A 22854-nucleotide genomic window follows, 5' to 3' on the forward strand; every position below is an offset into this window, starting at 1 on the left:
ACACATACACATTCACACACACATTCACACACACATTCACACACACACACACTCACACACATTCACACACACATTCACATTCACACACACATTCACACACACACATTCACACACACATTTACACACACATTTACACACACACACACACATTCACACACTCACACAGACACAAATTGCTAGCTGCTTAGTCTCAGTCACCAGTCACAAACTGCAGCCTCAGAAATGCTTCCTTAGAAGCAGTTAAATATATATTACAGTAGTCTTCTTATCTGTGGTTTTGATTTCTGTGGTTCTGATTTCTGAAAGTATTAAGTAGAAAATTCCAAAAATAAACAAACCTTAATTTTTCTATAATATCTATGGCAATGTATTATTATAGATTCTATTATAACATAATAATTCCTATCCTTTGCTCTGTTCAGTTTAGAAATTGAATGTTATCATTCGATATGTAGGTACATAGAGTCAAAATAACAAGCATGTACTAATTTGAGTATTAATGATTTCAAGAATCTGAGAAGTCTCTTAAAATGGTTCCCTGTCGACCAATGGGATTATAGTATTGGGTTCATACAGCACTGAACACCAGGCACGCCCAGATACCTAGGGCCGAGTCACCGTTAAAACTAACAGAGCATAAAAGGAAAGGAATACAGAACAGACTAGGAGTACCGGATCTGGCAGGGAGGGATAAGTCCCTAGCCCCCCGACATTCAGGACGTCCCAGCCCGCACGTACTCTTTTACCATGTTACAACCTCATTCGAATATGATTCAAACCTGCCAATGTGTGTAGCAATACCTTATTACCTCATCTTGTGAAATAACCAATCATATGTGAACATGTCTATATGCCTTGTTTAAATCCACCAATCCCCGTAATTAAGCATCTGCTTCTGCTTCCCCAAACCCTATAAAAGCCCCATGCTGGAGCTGCTGGGCTAGCAAGTCCTCCCAAGAGACTGTGTGCCCGCAGGTACCTGTGTTTTCAATAAACCCTCTTGCTGATTGCAAAAAAAAAAAAAAAAAAAACATACAGCACTGAACAAGGAATTTCAGTATTTCCTTGGCGAAGGTAATCTCTGAAGCTGTGCATTTGTAATCATGAAGCTTCATAAAAGAATCTGACTGTGTAAACCATGGAGAAGGTTGTACATGCAGTACGGGAGGAGGTGTGGATAGAAGCAATAAAGAGATCAGCACCAGAGATGATGACATTTAAATCTGCCTACACAATGTCCCCTTGGTTCTGTTCTCATTGGAGACAGTGCCTTGCTAAGCTGACCATGCTAGCCTCCAATTCACTCTGTAACCCAAGCTGGCTTGAACTCAAGCCTCTGTTTCTCAAGTGCTAGGACATTCCAGGATAACTTAAAACAAGACCTTTTTACACCGGATTGGCTGTATATGTTTGTAAATGTGATTGACACAGACCAGGATTCTTTAAGACATTTAAAAATGTCTTGTAAGATTTGCTAATTAGAGGTGGCACCCTTCCTTGCTCACTTGGACACCAAGTAGTAATTGAATGTGGCACAGTGTCTATTTTTGAGTCTTTCTCTAGTGAATGGCTTTAGAGTAATTCTTATGCCCTAGATGCGCTCGCTGCCTTATGTTAAACATTCTGTAGTGTTTGGGAGAGAGTGGTGGCATTTCCTGATCGAGTTTGCATCTTACTTGAAAAGCAAATCATCTTAACTGAAGTCCCCAAATCTTCCTTTCTCCATCCTCCTCCATCATAAGGTTCCATTTGACTTAAATCTCTAACCACCTTCAGTTCACTCGTAGGCATGACCGAGAATAAGTCCATACATGGGGGTCCTCTTCTTCACCCAGTTTCTGCCCTCCTAGTCCTACCTTTAGCCTTTGGGTATATGTTGTCTTTTACGAATGTGCCTCTAGGCTTCCACAGGAAAAATTTTATCCAGAACTGCTTTGCTAGCCTTGGAGCAATTGCCAGCTGACTTCAACCAAAACCATGGCATGTGGGCAAAGTCTGTTAAAATTAAAGGAAAGTTAATGAATGAAAACACATGAAGGATCCAGCATGTGGGGCATAGGTATGAAAGGCAGGCGCAGACAGGGTGGGCTGGGGAACATGATGCGTGCACACATGGAAGGTGCTGAGGAGAGTAGCTTCATTTTGGTGCTACCTTCAAATGTCTTCATTACTGGGAATGGCTAGGACATTTTTCCTCATCAGCCTTTCAAAGGTTTAATTATCACAAACCAGAATAAGCCAGATTAGGTACTTCTATGATTATCATGCAAGGTATTTTATTTCATACCAGATATTATAAGCAGTTGTTCCTCAGTCAAGTTTTACACAGTAAATTCTGTATGGCTATAGCTGCATGAACCCTCCTTGATAAATGACACTTGGTTCAGGGAACACAAATCTCAACATGTTCTGTCCTATGCCAGGCCTTTGGCACCATTTTAAATGAGATTAAAAATTCATCAAAAGTTCAAGCTGATAACATAAGGGCCACACTGCTGTCCCTGCCATCTTGCCTTGTTCTTCCTCTTGCTTCAGATCAATCAGCCAATTTCCTAAGCTGTGGGCTTTAATCACATTCTTCTTTCTTTCTAGATCTCTGTATTTGACCCACTGACAATATTTTATCCTGAAAACTTCTCTCTTGATTTCTCCACTCCCGTGTTTCCTACTTGTATTATATAAGCATATAAGCTCCACTTATGCATGCTTTCAGAAAGAGACCTCCAATGCGACAGGAAAGTTTCAGTGCAAGCTTCTGACGTCACCATCACAGCCTGTCATGGCATACACTGAGCTGAATCTGTGTGGCCAAAGTATCCACATGCAACCTTTGCCTTAAGGGTGTGGTCCGCGGTTTTGTTCTAAATTTCTGAAATTCGATTCCCTAGAATGTAACGGTGGCTGGCTGACTGACAAGTGTGGGTGAGATCTGGGGATGACTGAATAGATAATAATGGAAAAATGTATGAGTGACGGGACCGATGGGAAATTCTAAGGGAAGCATGGGTAGAGATGCCATCAAAGACAGGTCCAGAAGAATGGGTGGGGTAATGGACTCTTTGGGCTTTGGGGAAAAGTCTGCTATAAAGTGGAGAGCCTCCGTGTGTGAAAATGCTGTATTCAGACACACTGAGTTACTGTGACACTTAACTCACATGATAGCCTACAAAGTTACTGAAATGTAAACTTAGAACATACAACTTCTAAATAGTGACTATAAATTTGGTTAAAAGAATCCACAATCACGTTATATGATTATTTGAAATAAAAAACCATATGCTTTTATTTACTGAACAAATAAAGATCATTTTCTTGGGAAGATACGAAAAATTAACCGTTATCCTGACACATGCATGAAAAGAGCATGTTGGTGTGTACTCATACATCATAGTTTCACACACTTCTGGTGACGCTCAAGATATGCTAATTTCCAAAAGCCGCTATGCAGTGTGATCCATGACGATCTCGGTACCCTAAACTCTGCCAGGCTCTCTGAACCTTCCCACTTGCCTGATGTGATGCAGTTTTGTCGTGTAACATGCTAGCCCAATGGAAACCGTAAAGGTGTTGAAAATTATAGATTTTCATGGCAATGTGATCCATTTCTCAGTACCAAGGAGCTAAATTGATTATTCCATTGCTGTCTCATAGGAATTTAAAGTGTTATGAAGCTACCAGTCATGGCAGATAGAAGTACTAGGGCTTTAGATTAAGGGTATTTTCAGTATCTTCTTTCTAAGTCACAACTACAAACTTCATTATAAGAAATAGATTTCCTTTAAATCCATATAAATATTAAACATGAAGATACTGTTTTAAGTGAGAAACCTTAAATTTGGAAATGTTAAAATGATCTGAACATTCCCCAAAACAATGTATAGTTGCCTCTTGTGTCTACAGGTAACTACAAGAAAGATTCAGGATTACAAAATATTCATGTTAATTAAATAGATAATGATAAGCATTAGTTAATGACTATTAGGGGATTAAAGCATGTAAAAACAGAAGCAAGGAGATCAGAACTACTATTGTAGTATGCATATTTTACATAAAAACAATTTTACAGTTTATCCTCTCCTGTGCATGGTGGTAATGATTGTGAAGTGTGTCAATTTGGACATGTGTGTGGATCCTCTGAGGATGAACTGTGCTAATCTCGAATGCATACACTAGGCCTAGGGAAGAAAATTCAACACGGCCATAAACGCTGTTAGAACGACGATGTCATTGCGTGTCATAGGGTCTGGAAAGCTTCCCTGGACTCAGAGGAAAGGTCGCTACAGAAAGCATTTTAGATCAGTGTGTTGCAAGGAACATAGTTTTGACCATTCTGCTGCTTGTGTCCAGCATGAGAGACCTGAGCCTGCAGAGCCCACTCACATGCCAGCTCTTCTATGCTGCCTTGATCAGAGGCAGGAGGTTGCCGTGAGGAGTGGGAGCCAGGAAGCAGCCTGTTACCTGGCGATCACATATTCCTTTGAGTTCTTGAGTTCTGGGAATTGTTATTGTTGTCAATAGAATCATAATACAGAATATATGTACAACAAACTGCACGGATGTCTAGGTATACCTGGGAAGCAGTGGCTAAAATCCTGATAACAGACCCTTCCAGAACCTTGACCATTTTCTTGGGTAATTTCTCAATTCATCCTTCCCCTCGCCTCTGTCTCAGGCAGCTAGAATTCTGCCTTATGCTTTTGCAGATTTGTTTTAGTTTCCATGTTTTACATAAAACCAATTTTACAGTTTGTCCTCTAGTATGCCAGTGATCACATTAATGATTTTGAAATGCGTCTATTCAGCCTCAGGTGCATCCTTGGAGTGGTGTCCCATCCATGTGTGGCCTCACAGTGTTTCTTTTATGCAGTTACTCAGGGATGGGCCTCAGAAGCACTTTCAAGTTTTCACTCTTACAAATAAAGCTGGAGGGCTGGAGAGATGGCTCAGCCTAAAACCACAAATAAAGCCAATATGAGCATTTACATATAAATCTATATTTGAATATACATTCATATTCCTCTTGAATAAACATGCAAAATTGAAAAAATACATCGTGTCGTAGAGAATGTTTAAATTTTTATGAAAATGCCAAACTTATGTTCCTGTACCATTTGCCCAGCAGCAGCATATGGGTATGTTATTTATTCCACATCGTAAAAACCGTTAATATTTTCAAACTGCATCTAGCTTTGGTGGCATGGGTATATGATCCCAGCTGAAGAGGAGGCCGAGCCAGAAGATGGCCAGCTCAAGGCCTGCGTGGGTTGCTAAGTGACTTCAAGTGATAACTTAGTGAGATGCAAGCTAAAAATAAGTAAAGAGAGACCAAGTTATGCCTGTGGTAGATCATTTATGAGTTCCTGAGTTTGATCACCATTAACACAACACAGCATAGATACATACACAAGCACACCTAGACACACAGACACATAGACACACACAGACACACAGACACACACACACACACACACACACACATGAATTTTAGGCAGTTTAGTGTATTTTTCCTGGTTTATTATATTCTACATGTGAGAAAGTTGTTTATTTTGTATTAATGGCTCTTCTGAGTGAAGTGTAGATCAGGTGCTTGCCCATTTGTTAACGGGAATCACCAGTTTTCTTACTGAGCTGTAATGTGTTGTATATTCAAGCGTCAACTCTTGCCGGTGGATGTGTTGGTCCTGTCTAGCTGTGTGTCTAACCTTTCAGTAACTTAGTACCATCTTCCAGAGAATGATCATGTTTGCCTCATGCACAACCACAAAGTATTTCTTTTACATTTTCTTCAAGTACCTTTATGTTTTAAACAATTACACTTAAATTTATGGTGCAATATAGTTAATTTTTGTTAGTATAAAGTAATCTCCTTTCCCATGTAGATTTCTAAGTCTTTCAATGTTATTTATTAAGAAAATGCTAGTTATTGTAATGCCTGGAAACTTGCATTGACATTAATTCTAATGCTTTTTTGACTGTTGTGTCTGTATATTCATCTGATATGTATGATCTTTATTTATTCCCTTTCCAACCCAAACCAAGCACATTCTTTTCTATCCCCCCTTCTCCTCTTCTCCCTTCTATTCCTTTTCCATTTCCCTTCTCTCCTCTCACCATCTTTTCCCTTTCCTTTTTCTTTTTTTCAAAACAAATGCTTTTATTTTTTATTTTTTTTATCTTTATTAACTTGGGTATTTCTTATTTACATTTCGATTGTTATTCCCTTTCCCGGTGCCAACATCCCCCTAACCCCTCCCCATCCCCTTCTCTATGGGCATTCACCTCCCCATCCTCTCCACTTTACCGCCCTCCCCCCAACAATCACACTCACTGGGGGTTCAGTCTTGGCAGGACCAAGGGCTTCCCCTTCCACTGGTGCTCATACAAGGCTATTCATTACTACCTATGAGGTTGGAGCCCAGGGTCAGTCCAAATGCTTTTACTTTTTTGTAATTTTTTTTTTTTGTATTTTTTTCCTCCATCTTTATTAAATTGGGTATTATTTACATTTCAATTGTTATTCCCTTTCCTGGTTTCCAGGCCAACATCCCCCTAACCCCTCCCCATCCCCTTCTATATGGGTGTTCCCTTCCCCATCCTCCCCCCATTACCGCCCTCCTCCCAACAATCAAGTTCACTGGGGGTTCAGTCTTGGCAGGACCAAGGGCTTCCCCTTCCACTGGTGCCCTTACTAGGCTATTCATTGCTACCTATGCAGTTGGAGACCAGGGTCAGTCCATGTATAGTCTTTGGGTAGTGGCTTAGTCCCTGGAAGTTCTGGTTGCTTGGCATTGTTGTTCATATCGGGTCTCAAGCACCTTCAAGCTCTTTCAGTCCTTTCTCTGATTCCTTCAACGGGGGTCCTGTTCTCAGTTCAGTGGCTTGCTGCTGGCATTAGTCTATGTATTTGCTGTATTCTGGGTGTGTCTCTCAGGAGAGATCTACATCCGGTTCCTGTCCGCCTGCACTTCTTTGTTTCATCCATCTTATCTAGTTTGGTGGCTGTATATGAATGGGCCTCTGTTCTAAATTTTGCCTCCCTATTCCCTATTCCCTCCCAAGGGTATTCTTGTTCCCCTTTTAAAGAAAGAGTGAAGCATTCGCATTTTGGTCATCCTTCTTGAGTTTCATATGTTCTAGGCATCTAGGGTAATTCAAGCCTTTGGGCTAATAGCCACTTATCAAAGAGTGCATACCATGTGTGTTTTTCTGTGATTGGGTTACCTCACTCACGATGATATTTTCCAGTTCAATCCATTTGCCTATGAATTTCATAAAATCATTGTTTTTGATAGCTGAGTAGTATTCCATTGTGTAGATGTACCACATTTTCTGTATCCATTCCTCTGTTGAAGGGCATCTGGGTTCTTTTCAGCTTCTGGCTATCCTTTCCTTTTTCTTTATTTCTTTTTGTCCTGTTCTCTCACACGGAGTCTTGCTGGGTCTCAGGCTGATCTGTCTCCCCTGTCCTAGCTGTACTGTGATAGCTGTAGCTGCAGGCATGTACAACAGTAATAGGTTCCTAACTCTAGAGTATTCCAGCTTTATCGTAAGTTTCTTTAAAGCATTAACAGTTATAGACAGCTTAGTAGGAGCTAGGTTGTACTCATGAGAATGGGAATGAACACTTGAACTTTGAGAAAACAAATCTACAATAGTCATTTGAATTTTCAATTATATGTGAGTCCTAATGTTTTGAATTTTGTCTTAATATTGATTTAGCTAATCTGAGTCTTCCATCCAGTGTTAGCATCTTTTTGGCAGTTTCTACTGGGATTTTGACAAGAAATACCATCAATCTAAAGAGCAATTTAAGAAAAATTTACCTCTTAACAATATTTTTAAAAGATATCAACAATATTAAAAAAAGATCTTCAGTTCTTAATGCTTTCTCTAATATTTTCATCATCATTAGGTATCGCAGTGTCAACCTTTCTAACCTTCAGTTAGACTTAATGTGAAATATTTGTGTGCATTAACTTGATGATGTTTCAAGGTAGACATTTCCCAGTGGTTTCTCAGTGTTAAAGTTGGAGTATATTTTCCTGTACCAGCTATGTGGATCTGAACTCTCACTGCATTCTTCTTGTTCCCAGGTTTGCTTCAGAGGTCATTTCAGAATTTTTCCATGATCGATTCTCTATGGACATTAAATCCAGACATTCTGTGTTGTGTTTTTCCTTAACACAATACAACAGCCCTGGCCTGACAGTATTGTTGGCTTAAAATTGGTTAGAGGAATCATTCTTCCTTTGCTCTTAATAATAGTGGAAAAAAAATACTAAGTGTTTGTTCTCATTGTTAGAGGTGGAGAGGGGAGAATTTTGTGATCTTCTTTAACTTGACCAGAATCAATGACATTACACCTATTGTTAAAGTTAGCTTTGTACTGTGTAGTAATTGTTTTCATTTATAATGACTGAGGACAAATAAAAGAGACTTCCTATCCTAAATATATTTTCATTTGAATTTGCTGTCTGCTAACCAAGTGCTCATAACAGTATCAGTGTCAGTGTTAGTATCCATATCAATATTTCAATTCCATGACTTCAGCCCACCCTGCTATGGTTCCTCCATTTTCTTGTTTATGCTTCATGAATTTCTCTCCAGTCTAAATACTAATGACTCCCTCAGACGCCTTCCCTCTTGCCACATCTACCTCTTTTTGAACTTGTCTCCCCCTCTGTGTTCATTCCCATCATACTTTGCTAATTGCTACTTCTGTGTCTTAATCATAACATTCTTCTTCAGTCCTTAAACACGATAGGCCCCAGAGTCTAAATTTAGCCATTTTCTCTCTGTGTGTGTCCCATTTGGGCCTTGATTTAAAGTCCTGAGTTTGCTGGCTTCCTTTAGGAGGAGGGTCACAGGTTAAAATCTTCAGTGTGTTGTTCTTGAAAAGAGGTCTTCCATATTCAAATACATTTCTCCCTAAATATTCTGCTAACAGTCAAAGGTCACTAAAAAGCACAATGCAGCAGCCATTTGGCCTTCCTGTGCTCCTTCTGTTACCCCTTTCTATAAATGTCCTAGTTATCTTTTCAGACAGAACCCCAGAGCCACTGTGGTCCTCAGATCTTAGCTGCATGACCACTTCAATTTCACACTATCTATGGCAGCCAACCCTTCCTGCCTCTTTCTGGCAACTTCATTCCTGCATCCGGTGTGCATTTCTTCAGTGGTCTTTTGCCAAAGTCTTTGTGTCTAAACCTAGGTGCCTTCACACTGTCTCTCAAACTTTCCATGTTCCCAGCTGCTTTTCTACTTCTCCCATTGCTCAGTGCCTGAAAGTGATGTTTCTAATGTATATTGTCCATTAACAATGTTGTCTCCCACTCTGCCTTCTTCATAGCGCTTTAAGGAAATTAACAGGAGTATGCATTATCCACGTTAGTAGTTGAGGAGTTTGAAAGAAAAGAATTATTTTGACAGTCTGTAAATTTTGACTGAATTGTAAATGAATTTATAAAAACGTGTGTTCAACTTTGTTTCTGAGAGGTATTGTATAAGCTCTGATCTAGCTAAAGTTTACTTATATTTTGCAATATTTATTGTTGGTGTTTTGTTCTACATATTTTTAGAGTTGATAGTTTAATATTAATATATTTGTCAGTATTAGCTACATTCATTGAATGTGCAGTGACAGGTTAAACTTTGAAAAAAGCTTTTCAAAGTGTTTTGGACCATAGGGAGTAGGATGGTTGTTCCTTAGATGATGAACCTGTGGAATGGAAAGGAAGTAGCATGTTCCATGGGTATCACAGACTTCAAGGGGAACCGTAGACTTTAAGGAAATCTAGAAACCTATGTTTGCATTAATATTTTAGTTTCACAAAACTTAAAAACTACAGTTAATAATAAATAAGAAAAAGGAAGTATATAGGAACCTTTAAAAGTGCTTTACGTCACGACATTTAAGCACGTATGCATGGGTTGTCAAATACAAAAGCTAAGGAAACTAAAGGGAAATGAGTCAATTTGATAATTATTTAAGCCACCATATCTACCTTGTTTAGATTATAATACAATTACATCATTCCTTCCTCCATATCCTTTCATACATCTCTCTTTGCTCCTTTCCTATATGTGGCTTCTTTTCCCCCCAAAAATTGTTGCTACATAAAGCTACAAATTTATATACATATATTCATGAATACATAAATACAATCTGCTTAGTCTACAGAATTTTTTTTGCATGCACACTTCCAATGCTGACCATTTGCTATGGGTTAGCCAATTGGTATGCTCTTCCCTAAGGAAGACATCGGTTCTTGGTTGTCTGTTCTTTATGGAGGGTGGATGCCTCATGGGCTTCCCCTTTCCCACTTCAGTATGTCTATTTTTCTTTTTCAGATTACTTTTGGACAGTCATATAGGTGAGACTTTCTGGGTATAACTATAATTTTACTGGAAGACAGAACCTCACATCAAGCACCCCTTTCTTTGGCTCTTACTTTGAGAAATTAGAGGGCTGGTTGATCCACCTTAGATAAATGTACTCTGATCTACTCAACTGGTGAAATGCAGGCTGGAATCATATCTGAGTTTTAATAAAGTGACAAAGACAGAATAATGAGCAGTTATTTTTTTTAAAAAAAATGAGATTTGAAGAATTGAGAGGTGACTAAAACTATTTAAAACATATAAAAGGTGAGAAAATGACGCAAAATAGTCTAGCAAATATATTTAGAAAATTATAGACAAAGTATCTTAATCTTCTGTGCTATGTGGATAACAATGTGTAACTATCCAATTCAACTGGGATGAAAGATTTAATGCTAAAAGCTCATCAGGTAGACAACTGAGAAGAACTGCGGAGGGACCAGGCATGTTTCTGTAATTGGGGGAGCAATTGTCCGGCTTGTGTGGGCCACTAGTCTAAGGTTAGAGAGTCTATAGAAAGAGTGTTTCTGCATTTTGGTTGAGAACGTAGTCAGGGTGAACCACGTGAGTTCGGGTAAATGAGTAAGTGGAACTCCTCCATCACCTTTGTCCTTACAATCTTTGGGGCTTGTAACATCCCTAACAGCTAGACATCTGTCATCTGTTAAATACAAGAGACTCAGGACTAGCATCCTCTCTAGGCCTTCTAGACTCCAGGAAACACCTTTATTGCTGTCTCTACTGCCTTCCTGATTGATACTTGTGGTTGCTCTCTCCAGTCTCTCTGGTGTTTCTCTGTGGCCAAGCCCGTCTCTCGATTGATTAGATCTTGATCATATTTGATAAGTTTCTGTTTCTTCTAGTCCATTAAAGCATAGACCTGCCATGGCTAGGTCACTGTGTGATTTTCTTTGTCAAAGAGCTTGTGAAAAGTCCCCAGTGTTGCATTAAAAGAACCATGGGTGTCCCTGTTGTCCATTATTTTATGATCTTTCTAAATAAGGTAAATCAGTACCCAGTTAATTTTGTTATCTTCATCTTCTGGATCAGTCCTGATCTGTCGTTCACAGCCCTAGCTTCCTGTCAAGAAGCACGACCATCACGTTTGTGGTATTCTTCAATCTTAAACAGATATTGCTTCTGAGAATTTCATGGCAATAAGCACTGGATGTAACCCAGAGTTGCCTTAAGTAGGCTTTGATAAGGGGTTAAAAATGTTATCACAGGGAACTGGAGAGATGGTTCAGCAGTTAAGAGCACTGACTGCTCTTCCAGAGGTCCTGAGTTTGATTCCCAGCAACCACATGGTGGCTCACAACCATCTGTCATGGAATCCAATGCTGTCTTTTGGTGTGTCTGATGACAGCTACAGTGTACTCACATACATAAAAAAAATAAATCTTTAAAATAAAAAAAATGTTATCACAGGTATAAAACGTTACTGAGTCTTTCTGAGAAGATAAAATACTTGTCAGTAATAAAGGTCTAGTGACTGTTAGGTAGACTTTAGGGCACGCTACACTATGGTTATGTTGGATGTACCCACAACACTCATATGGGCTACTCTAAAGTTAACAACCACACCCTGGTAATTTTATGCCTGTCATAAAAAGTGTCCTGGATAAGTAGTGGAAGTGACATTGTGTCTTATGTTTTTTAAACTTGAATACAAGGTTGGATTTTTTTTATTTTAAAATTGCATACCTGTGGGAAACAGTGAACGAGAGGTTCTGTATTTAGTCTTCAGCTAAACTGCGTTTTATCACTACTGCTCCGTTTAGTGGGGGAGATAACAGAAGCATGGTGTAAGGTTGGGAAATTGTCCAGTGCCATGTCACCACAAGCTATACAAAGCATGGCCATCACTACTAGACACAGCACTAAGCTTTTCACATGCTTTCTTTACCCTCACAATATCCTTAAATGATAATTAGTATCACTGTTATTTCCTGATGGAGAATCTTCAGATGAGATTTGCTTTATACCTTGGTGAAAGCCCCGGAGTTTGTATAGACAGAGGAACATCTGATGCTATTACCTAAACCCTCAACTGACACATTAATTTTGATGCCTCAGAGTATGACTCACATGGCCTACTTACATATGAATCAGAATCTTCGAGTCCCTTTTATGCAGATTGTAAGTATTTGTGAAGCCCTTATCCTGATCCCCTTGTACCTTCAATATACAAAACGTCACTGTTGAAGATGGGTAAAGTAAGTGTGAGTGTGTGTGTGTGTGTGTGTGTGTGTGTGTGTGTGAGAGAGAGAGAGAGAGAGAGAGAGAGAGAGAGAGAGAGAGAGAGACATCAGGAGTCTATTTCCAGATCCTAGCTGAAGAAAATTTAAAAGAGGAGGAAATATTGATGTTATGATAATAGATATGTAATCATCAGGAAACTAAATATGTCAGTATTACATGAGCTATAAATGTCAAATCCCAATCTATAATATCTCCATCTTATTTGATATAACATTTATTTTAATTGTTTGATAATCAAAGATTTGTTTTCGTTTTGAGACTTCCATCAATTTTATTATGTAAGTCACAATCAAAACTGGTCTGTTAGCACATGTGCCCTTAACTAAATTTGATTTTTTACTTAACTTCCAAACTTCAATCATACTTTGTTGAGAGCAGAGATGTTTTTATTGTTGAAGAACTTTATACATGCATAAAATTTTTATCAAATCTACTCATTTTAGCCCTATTATCAATTTCTCTCCACGAAAACTGTTACTTCTAACTTTACGTGCTCTCGTTTTGTGTAGGACCAGCCTCTGTAGCGTGAGCAGCCTCTCAGGGGAAACATCCCTGAAGAGAAAGGACTGTCCTTCCCACAGCACCATCAGCAGCTATCAGCTCCTTTGTTAGGAGTAGGGAAGCAGCTTTGCTGATGCAGCATGATGCAACATATCTGGCAAAGCTTCTTTGAGTATTGCAAAACTGCACACCACACATGCAAGATGTCTGGGGAAAATGTGTGGTTTGCTTTTTGTGAGACATCACACTATCTGTGTGCCTTAATAAATACAATAACAATTCTAAAAGACACATAAGCTTAGGTAAAAGACAAGTGTTGAATCACAGTGCAAGTCGCTCAACAGGAATGAACCACAGACTTTGGTCAGTTTGAGTTAAAAGAAAAAAAATCATTGGCGACCTCCTGTGAGCACCACTTTATGTAGAGACTTTCTTCCTACTCACAGGTTCTGCCGGGCCAACATTATAGACATATTAATGTCCATCTGAACACCAGATAAAAGCGAACTGAGTTAGTGTCAAAGGTGTGTTTCAGTTTTATTTTCTTTGGTACTAAGGCCACAGTGAATAATCCAGCCTAGCATTGATTTTTTTTGTTCCTCCTGCCTTAGGCTCACAAGTATCAGGATTATATTTTATGTTTCAAAGCTAAGAGGGATTTGTCTCATGAACTGAATTGGTCCAACTGCTATAAAACACTACCAGGAATAATAGAGCACCAAAACCTCAATCCCAAACATGATTATAATCAAATAACCATGGTCAACGAATTATCTCCTGTATTGATGTATTGTATCTCCTGCATTCTATGGTCTGCAGAGAGAGTGGGGGGGAGAGAGAGAGAGAGAGAGAGAGAGAGAGAGAGAGAGAGAGAGAGAGAGAGAGAGAGCGCCTTTTGTGGCTGTGGTTAAGTTGCAGTCCCAGGAATGTTCTTTTGGCCAAGGCCTGTGAGTTTTCTACCCAAAACACTTGTGGACTTGGTCAACATCCTCCGAGTTCCCATTCAGTCCATCTCAGCCCTATCATCTGTGTAACTCAAACCCAGTTTCCACTATGTGTCTCCAACAGTCTTCTAGAAAGGTAGTCAGTTTTTCACACTTGGAGAATCCTTTGTCTGAGTTAAAGATCTCACTGGGATTTTTACTTGTTTTACCTAGTCATAGAAGCTTGCTGCATGGTGACCTACATTCATTTAATCTTTCATCCCATCTTCTTTTCTCCTTCCCGGACATCCTCCTGTGTCAGCCTAGAATCACTTCAGGCACTTAAACATGGCATCGTAATATTTTTCTTTCTGAAAGTTTTTTCACATGGCTGAGCTAGATGCCTCTCCTAGATGACTCTGGGTCCTGATTTGCATCCCTACAGCACTGAGCACTGACTCTGGGAATTGATGTCCCAGATGTACGGTATCCACAGAGCGTATGTTCTGGTAGAGCAGAGTGCCTTTGGCTCTCACGGGGCCTCTGTGTCTTGAAGACTGCCGGGCAGGTGGCAAGGCAGCCACATTTGTGGAACAGAATAAATGGAGCAGAAGGAAATCTGGTGATTTTTAAAGATGGCGTGGTTCAAAATTATGTAAAGGAAGAGAAGCAAATAAATGAGGAATTCAAATTTTTGAGAGCCAAGAGAATCTTGAAGTTTGTCCTGTGAGCATCATCAACTTAACAAGGGAGTTTTAGTCACTTCTTAGAAACAGAAGCCAGAACGTTGTGGCCTGACAAATAGATGTTATGAGTGAAAGTAAACTCAGCCACATCCCCAACTTTCCAGGGAGTGTGTAGACACTGTTCACCTTACACTGAATTGTATCCCCTAACAACAAACACACAGACAGACAAAGGAGTACTTGGAAACTTGAAATGCTCTTCGATCTTTCTATTTGTCTTGTTTCCTGATCTCAGAAAAAAAAATTTCTAAGCATTTCCTACTACAGAGTGAAGAAGAGCTAGATATGTGGTATTTCCCTAGTTTTGGAGGTTAAACCCTTCTAGTCTTTCAGTCTACCTGAACATTTACTAGTGTCTTTCTTTTTATTTAAAAAAGTTAGAATTTGTATCGTATGCAAACTTTACCATGATATTGAACATTTATTTTTGACATCCCCTCACTTTGGCTAGCTTTAAAAGCCTCAGCTTTGAGCCCCAATGTTCAAACAGGTACCCCACTTCCGTCACAGGCATGTCCAGCTCTTAGATGTTCCTGTCAGCATTGGGCATGGCTGATGTGTGCTCTTCAGGTGAAGGCTTTGTTCCCAAGCTGAACTTAACCTCAAAGGCACTACTAAGTTTAAAATCTACTTTTCAGTTCCCTCTATGCAAGAGTCATTTTTGTGTTATGTGTGGTAGAGAAGCTCTCTCCTCAAGTCTACATGCCCTGCTGACATCAGCAAACCAGGTTTTATGATCTGTCTAATGTTAGAGTTTATTAGGAAGAGTTCCCTTGCCTGAATAATAAATTACCTTTGTTATTAGTATAAGCCCAGGGAACGTCTGTTATCTTCACCTCAGCAGAGTTGATCTTTCACTAGGAAAAGGAAGAAGCATTTAATAATTGGGGTTGGGAGTGGGGAGCATTTAATCAACAGCTTTTGGGACAGCAAGAAACTCACCAAGTTTCTGAGAACACACTGTCTCGCTGTTTGCCAAGGTCTTGTCGCTAAGCTTCTTATTTGGTTTTCTCCTTAGCATACCTCCCCTCTTCCAGGCCAGCTCTATACCAACCTCAGAAGTGACCACACTGTTTCTAAAGTGAGTGCTGACATTACACATAAAAATCATCTCTGGTTTAATGGAAGAATATCTCCTGTGTTTCTGGCAAATCCAAGACACACAGAGGTTTCAAGCATACTGGTGCTTGTACATCTGTTTCCTAGTGTAATTTCACCAGTCACAGATGAAGAATGCTAATTACTTTGTTTACACATGTGTGATTTAATGAGACTAAACACTCAGCCAGTCTTCAGTAAGTGCAGCTTCTTTCCCATTGCTGTTTTTAAGTTAGTAAAAATCGTACCAAGCACATTTTCTGGGAATGAGACCATTGTGCAGTTCAAGAGAAGGGAGACGTTCATGGGCAGTTGATGTATATATAAAGTGTAGATAGGCTGGTAAGGAGAGGAAGTATTAGGTTTGGGGATCAGGTTTCACATCCAGTAATAGAAGGATTTGTCATAAACTGTTCTGTCAAGCCTTCAAGGCCAATGTAAAAATTTTCCTATGTATCAGAGGAACTTATTTTTAAGAAGCACTATATTTCTGGCAGATTCAACCCATAATCTTTTTATCATTATCTTCCTTTTATTTTTGAGTACCCTTTTATAGTTATTATGTTCATACTTTGAAAGAACTGAAAATTCTGAAAATAATTACAGGTACTTCTTTTGAATAATAATGTAAAAAGAATGTCATCAGTGTAACTGGATGTTTTACTACTTTGTGGGTTCTTCTTTTCTTCCACCCTTCACCCTTCTTCTTCTACTCTTTCAAGTCCCTAACACTAGATAGGAGATAAAAAAGAAAGAGTGGAAAGGTGTGACAGTATTGTTAGACTACTTCCTGCTGATTAAGAGTGTTGAGTTCCTAGGGACAAGTTTGATCTTCGCCGTGAGGAAGATCAAACCAATTTCTTCTCATTTCTTTGCACATGTTACTTGACATACCCCAACAAACCACAACCAAGAGCATCTAACCACCAACCAGCCAACCAGCCCTCCTAATGGAGCTGTAGCATGTATACACTCTCTGAAGAGTCACCAGAATTTCAAACATCACATGCTCACAGAAACTATCTGCATAGGTCAAAATCACACCCCTATTAGAGCATGAGGAAAATCATAATCATCTGCTGTGGACGATCTAAAGGAGCCTCATATCTCAGACCTGGGATTAGAACAAAACCACTTATATTTCTCTGTGTTTAAAGATGCCAAAAAGGAGGAGATTGTTCAGCCAGAACATGTGCTACACTAGGTTCATCCCTAGAATTGTACACATTCACCTGCAATGACCCATGTGTTGGGATGGAGCTCAAGAGAAGGGCCCAGCAACTGTGATGCCACTATTGTTCCTTGGAAACATTCATCTCCACCTTGGATCCATGTACCTGAAGTTTTTAAGAGAGGAGTGGGTAGAGAGGATGAAAAGACACCCTGCCCTTACCTTTAGATTCAAATGGTTCCAACTGTTTACTCAGCTCTTTAGAGCGAAGGGTTCAGCATGTTAGAGCCTGTGGGCCAGATTTCCAGAACCCCAGCCAGATTTTCAAATGCTTCATTGGAATACATTCATGCCTATTTGTATATGACCTATGCCCTCTTCATAGTACAAAAGCAAAACAGATTAGTTGCAGTTGAGACTCTATATAGCCTACAGAGCTGAAAGAATCTCTAATCCTTTATTGAAAAAACAACTTTCTGGTCATATACTTCATCCATAAACAAGAATAGAAGTTAGCAACAACAATTGATAAGAAAATAATGGTTGTCTTATGTTGGGATGAAATAAAGACTGAGACAGTATCTATCTATCTATCTATCTATCTATCTATCTATCTACACACACACACACACATATATATACACACACACACACACACACACATACACACACACACACACAAACACATACATACACATACATATATATACACACATTTCTTGCGAAAGGTTTCTAGGAATTCAAATGAGGGGAAATAACCTAAAGTTTCTGGCTCTCTGGGATGATAATACCTGCATCCTGAAGATGCTAGAAGGATTAAATGTCCATCTGAAGTTTGCAGTGCTATGCTAGACGTGTAAGAATTAGCAGAAGTGAAACCTTTTCTATTCATTTTCAATTTGTGGTTTTGACATTTCAAGAAGACGAGACCACTAATGCACCCAGTTGGTACTGTTAATATGCTGAATTCCAGCTAGAATCTCACTGCAGATAACTAGCAATAGTGGGTTGGACTTGTGTGAGAACTTGAAATGATGTCACCAGCAGAGAAGCACAGGGAAAGCATGCTGAAGGACCTCAGCCTCCCCCTGGCGTGGCAGCTTCTTCGGTTTAAGTGTCACCTGTACATTTCTAGACAGAAATCCATGCAAATGCCATGAAGGATATGAGGTCTGTGTAGTTGCAGCAGTACTGGAAAAATCCAAACTGCCAAACATATAGGCTTTTCTTTTTTTCTTTCCTTCAGTCCAGAAAACTGGGAATGGTTGTGTGAATATCTGATATCTTTGCTGTTCTGAAAGCCAGTCCTCGGCTTGATGTCCGAGAGAAGGGGGATGCTGGAGGGGTGAGGCAGGAATGGGTGAGTGGGAGGGGAGAGCCCTCTGAGAGGTCAAGAGGAGGGGATAGGTGGGGCATTTGTGGAAAGGAGACCAGGAAGGGGGATAACATTTTAAATGTAAACAAATAAAATGATTAATAAGAAAACATTTCAAAAAGAAACAAAGAAAGGAAGCCAGTCCTCAGTGAATCCCCCAAATCCTAAGCATTGCTTCTCAGTCAGTAGAATTCTTGTGGGAAAGGTCACAAGTGCTGTGCTATAGAGATGTACTTTACAAAGGAGTCTCCTGGAGGTAACCATACCTAAAGCTTTGTTGTGGTAATTGTCATTCGAAAAGCTTTTCCCAAAGATTTACTGTATTTAAATGTGTAACAAATTATTCTCTTGGGGTCAGACTCCATCAGTTTTGGCCCAGCGTCGGCTAACTAAGGTGTAGCTGAACCCAAGTTTCATTCTTACCTCATCCAGATAGTTTCTCAATATATGTAGAATGATACATAAAGTATTAAGGGGAGCACTGGCATGTACTGTTCTGATGTTTAGACAGGACACATGAAATACAGTAGTTCTCGCATTAATAAAGCAATAATGAAGATCGTTCCTGTGAAATCAAACAGAAACAAATGGGTGCAGAAGGTGGAAACTGGTAGTTTTTGCTAAGGATGTTTAGAGAAAATAATATTTGATACTCTGGTGGCAATTTCCCCGTGGATGATTGTACGACCTTTTTCTTTGTGCACCTAGCTATCTGTTGTGTGTAAAGTCCTTTCTCTTCTGACTTTCCACTGCTCATAGATGCTGGGCCACTCGTGTCTTTGAGTCAGTAGAAGCAGATCTTCATCAGTCCACATCAACACCGGCTAATAAGGAGGAAACCACTGCCAAGCTCCAGGAACACCATGTTCTGCAGGAAGTTCAAAGATCTCAAGATCAAGGGGGAGTGTCCTTTCTCCTTACTGGCTCCTGGTCAGGTTCCTACGGAGCCAATAGAGGAGGTGGCCGGAGGCTCTGAGAGCTGCCAGGCCACTCTGCCCACCTGCCAGGACTTTGCTGAGAATGCAGAAGGGAGTCACCCCCAAAGAAAGACAAGCCGAAACAGAGTCTACCTACACACCCTGGCAGAGAGTATTGGCAAGCTCATTTTCCCAGAGGTGAGTGTATTCCCTTTAGCAATGATAGTGGTATTTCAGAACTGGAAACGCTAAGGTTTTCAAAAGAAAATATTTTGGAAATGAATTTTCTCACTTTTAAAAGCATGGTAAACAGAATTCCTCCGAAACATGAAAACTGTCTTTTTAAATAACAGTGTCCTATATTGTGTGTAATCTTTAAAAGTTTCACATCTTGAATTCCTTCCAAAAGATAGTTAGTCTCTGACAAATTCCTGTCTTTGCTTCATCTGCCTCAGCTTCCTTTATCAGTAAAGTAGAGTTCTATCAGACCTACTTCTGTGTGTTAATATACACTGAGTGAAACAACTTCTACTCTTGCCCAGAAAATACTACAGAAGTTGGGTGGCTCACCTGAATTCGAATGGCTTTCAGTGGGAGAGCAATAATGTTTTAACAACAAAGGTGTGTGTGGGGGATCCTTAGAGACTCAGGTTTGTTGAGACTGGAAGACATAGCCCTTCTCACTGAAGTGCCTTGCCTTGCAGTCTGGGAGGTTTCACCCAAGGACAGAGATAACAAATAAATGATGTTCAATGTTTTCCTTCAATAATCTGTTTGTTGACATCTCTTTTTCTTCTTGGATAATTTTTTGTCTTTGATGTCTACATTCTCCTACAGCTTAGTAAAGTTCCTTGAGATTATTTTATTATTTTGAATTTTTCTCATGTCTTTAGGGTTGATGACTGAAGATTTACTACTGCTCTCTCTCACATTCTCCTGAATCTTTGTATTACTTTGCTTCACTGTCTATGTATTGAAGAAGAAGCCAGATTGTCAACTTCTGTTAAGTGATTTTGATATTGGAAATACCTTGAGTGACTGGCCAGTCAGAAGTTCTGGGAATTTTTTAAATCTTTTATATGCCATGTACTTTCTTTTTCTCTTCCTATTTCCTGGAGGAGAAACCACATGTGTGCTTTCTCAGAATCTGGAAGAGAACAGGCAGACTACTGAAAACTGTTCTTCTGTTTTCTGTAAGAAAAATCTAGGGTGAGGTACCAAAGAGTCTTAGAATGAGCTGTGCTGGTATTTGGTTTTGGACTCATGAGTGCAAATATTGAGCTCTGACCAGAGTGCCATGCAGCATCGAGGAAGGAGGAAGAATCTATAGGAATTCTTGTAGGGAGGACTACCTTTGGCCTTCATTGGCATACTTTCACAGTTAAGGTCATATGATTTATGACAGCAAATGCACCAATGTTGATTATGTTTGAAATTTGTAGTAAACGCTCTATCCTGCTTTATCAACGGTCCAGCTATCTGCTTGGTCTTGTTATAGATACAGCATTTTTCGTGAATATTTCTTTTTTTTCCCAAAGGGTTCATGTCTTTTTATTTTTACCAGTAATCATAGATATAGATACACATAGTGACTATTACCAAAATATAGATCTTTTTTTTTTTGAGGTTTTTTTTTGTTTTTTTGTCTCTTTTTTTTTTTTTTTAACTTGAGTATTTCTTATTTACATTTCCCCTTTCCCAGTTTCCGGGCAAACATCCCCCTACCCCTCCCCCTCCCCTTCTTTATGGGTGTTCCCCTCCCCACCCTCCCCCCATTGCCACCCTCCCCCCAACAATCACGTTCACTGGGGGTTCAGTCTTAGCAGGACCAAGGGCTTCCCCTTCCACTGGTGCTCTTACTAGGATATTCATTGCTACCTATGAGGTCAAAGTCCAAGGTCAGTCCATGTATAGTCTTTAGGTAGTGGCTTAGTCCCTGGAAGCTCTAGTTGCTTGGCATTGTTGTTCATAAGGGGTCTCAAGCCCCTTCAAGCTCTTCCAGTTCTTTCTCTGATTCCTTCAACGGGGGTCCTGTTCTCAGTTCAGTGGTTTGCTGCTGGCATTCGCCTCTGTATTTGCTGTATTCTGGCTGTGTCTCTCAGGATCGTGACTATTTCTTGCTTGGCACATTTAGTGCTCACATTTTAGTTTCAGTTACTTCAATTACCTTATGAAAGACATTGATATTCAAGATTCAGTTTGACATATTAGTTCTTAGTTTAGAATCAGCTATAACTCTCCAATTATGTTTCTGTAGGGTATGGTAAGTATAAAAATCCATTAGCCTGAGAAGATTTATGATATTCCATAGAAGTGAGCTGGTTGAGTTTAAAGGGAGTTTCTTGATCCCCTAATGAAACTTACCACCCTTTCTGCTTGAAAAGTAACAACTCGGGCACGTAGAATTGTATCATTATTTCAAAGTGAAAGGAATAGCTGAGATGAGTCTGCATCTCATTGATAATTCATAGCATTATAATTTGTCCTTATTAATTAAAATATTATTGGTTTAGAGAAGCATTAAAAACTGAAGAGACTTTCAGAGAGGTAGCTCAGTGGACAAAATGCTTGATACACAGGCATGAAAGAGAGCCTGTATTTAATGCTCAGAACTCATGCAAAGAGCTGGGAATGGTGACATATGCTTATAATCCCAACACTAGGGAGGTGGAGACTGGTAGACCACTGGGGCTTTCTAGCTAGCCAGACAAGCTTAATTAGAGAACCCCAATGATGTATCTCGTGTTAACATGTAAACAAAACAAAGCCGAAGAAGTAAGACCCATGTTTTATCGCTGAAGTTTACTGGTATACACAGGTGAACTTGTGTACAGAATAGCACTCCACACATGCATACACATAGCTGCAGTAGGCAACTGAAATCATGGCTCCTCTATTAACTATAACAGTGAAATTCTCTACAAATTTCAGAGCATTCACACCAATGTTGCTTCTACTCGAAGTTATTCCTGGACTGTCCTCATGCTAAATTCATGGCCAAATTATGCTTGAACAAGAATTCCTACATGTTCTCTATCACACCAAATGACAGTTTTTATGACAAATAAAATTGATAATAATGCTGGTTTACTAATAAGACAAACTTTCTATCATTCAAGAATTCCATGAGCCACATCATTGCAAAACATAAAGGTTATAGATAATTTCTTTAAAGTTCAGAATAGAGACTTCCCAAATATAAAGGCACAGAGAACAAGAAGCAAAACAAAACAAAACCCCACAGAAGACTACTACCCTAAGTATGTATATACTGAATTCTGAGATACATTTTTAAAAACAAATAGTGGTTTTAGTTCTAAAGTATTACACTAAACTAAAAAGAAAATTGATGTATAGATTCATTGTGTATGTAGAGAAGTCCTGCACTGTTTGAGTTTTTGTTATGGGCTCTAATTAATGTGAATCTTACCTACGGCTTTACAGTCTCAACTCACCTCAGTGTCTAGATTGATAAATCAAA

General features: G+C 39.4%; 1 protein-coding gene across 2 annotated transcripts in view; it reads left to right on the forward strand.

The window, feature by feature from the left end:
• Gucy1a1 (guanylate cyclase 1 soluble subunit alpha 1) overlaps nucleotides 1-22854 on the forward strand; it is a 56697-nt gene that overhangs the window by 9200 nt on the left and 24643 nt on the right. The window contains exons 1-2 of one of the 2 annotated variants that reach the window (XM_032898193.1): nucleotides 15539-15893; nucleotides 19216-19571. In XM_032898193.1, coding sequence (XP_032754084.1) covers nucleotides 19320-19571 — 252 coding nt within the window. In that variant the 5' untranslated portion in view covers nucleotides 15539-15893; nucleotides 19216-19319. Of the gene's footprint in view, nucleotides 1-15538; nucleotides 15894-19215; nucleotides 19572-22854 lie in introns of those variants that run through there. The other variant, XM_032898194.1, reaches the window with a different exon arrangement.

The sequence above is a fragment of the Rattus rattus genome, chromosome 3, assembly GCF_011064425.1.
Source record: "Rattus rattus isolate New Zealand chromosome 3, Rrattus_CSIRO_v1, whole genome shotgun sequence".
Lineage (NCBI taxonomy): Eukaryota > Metazoa > Chordata > Mammalia > Rodentia > Muridae > Rattus > Rattus rattus.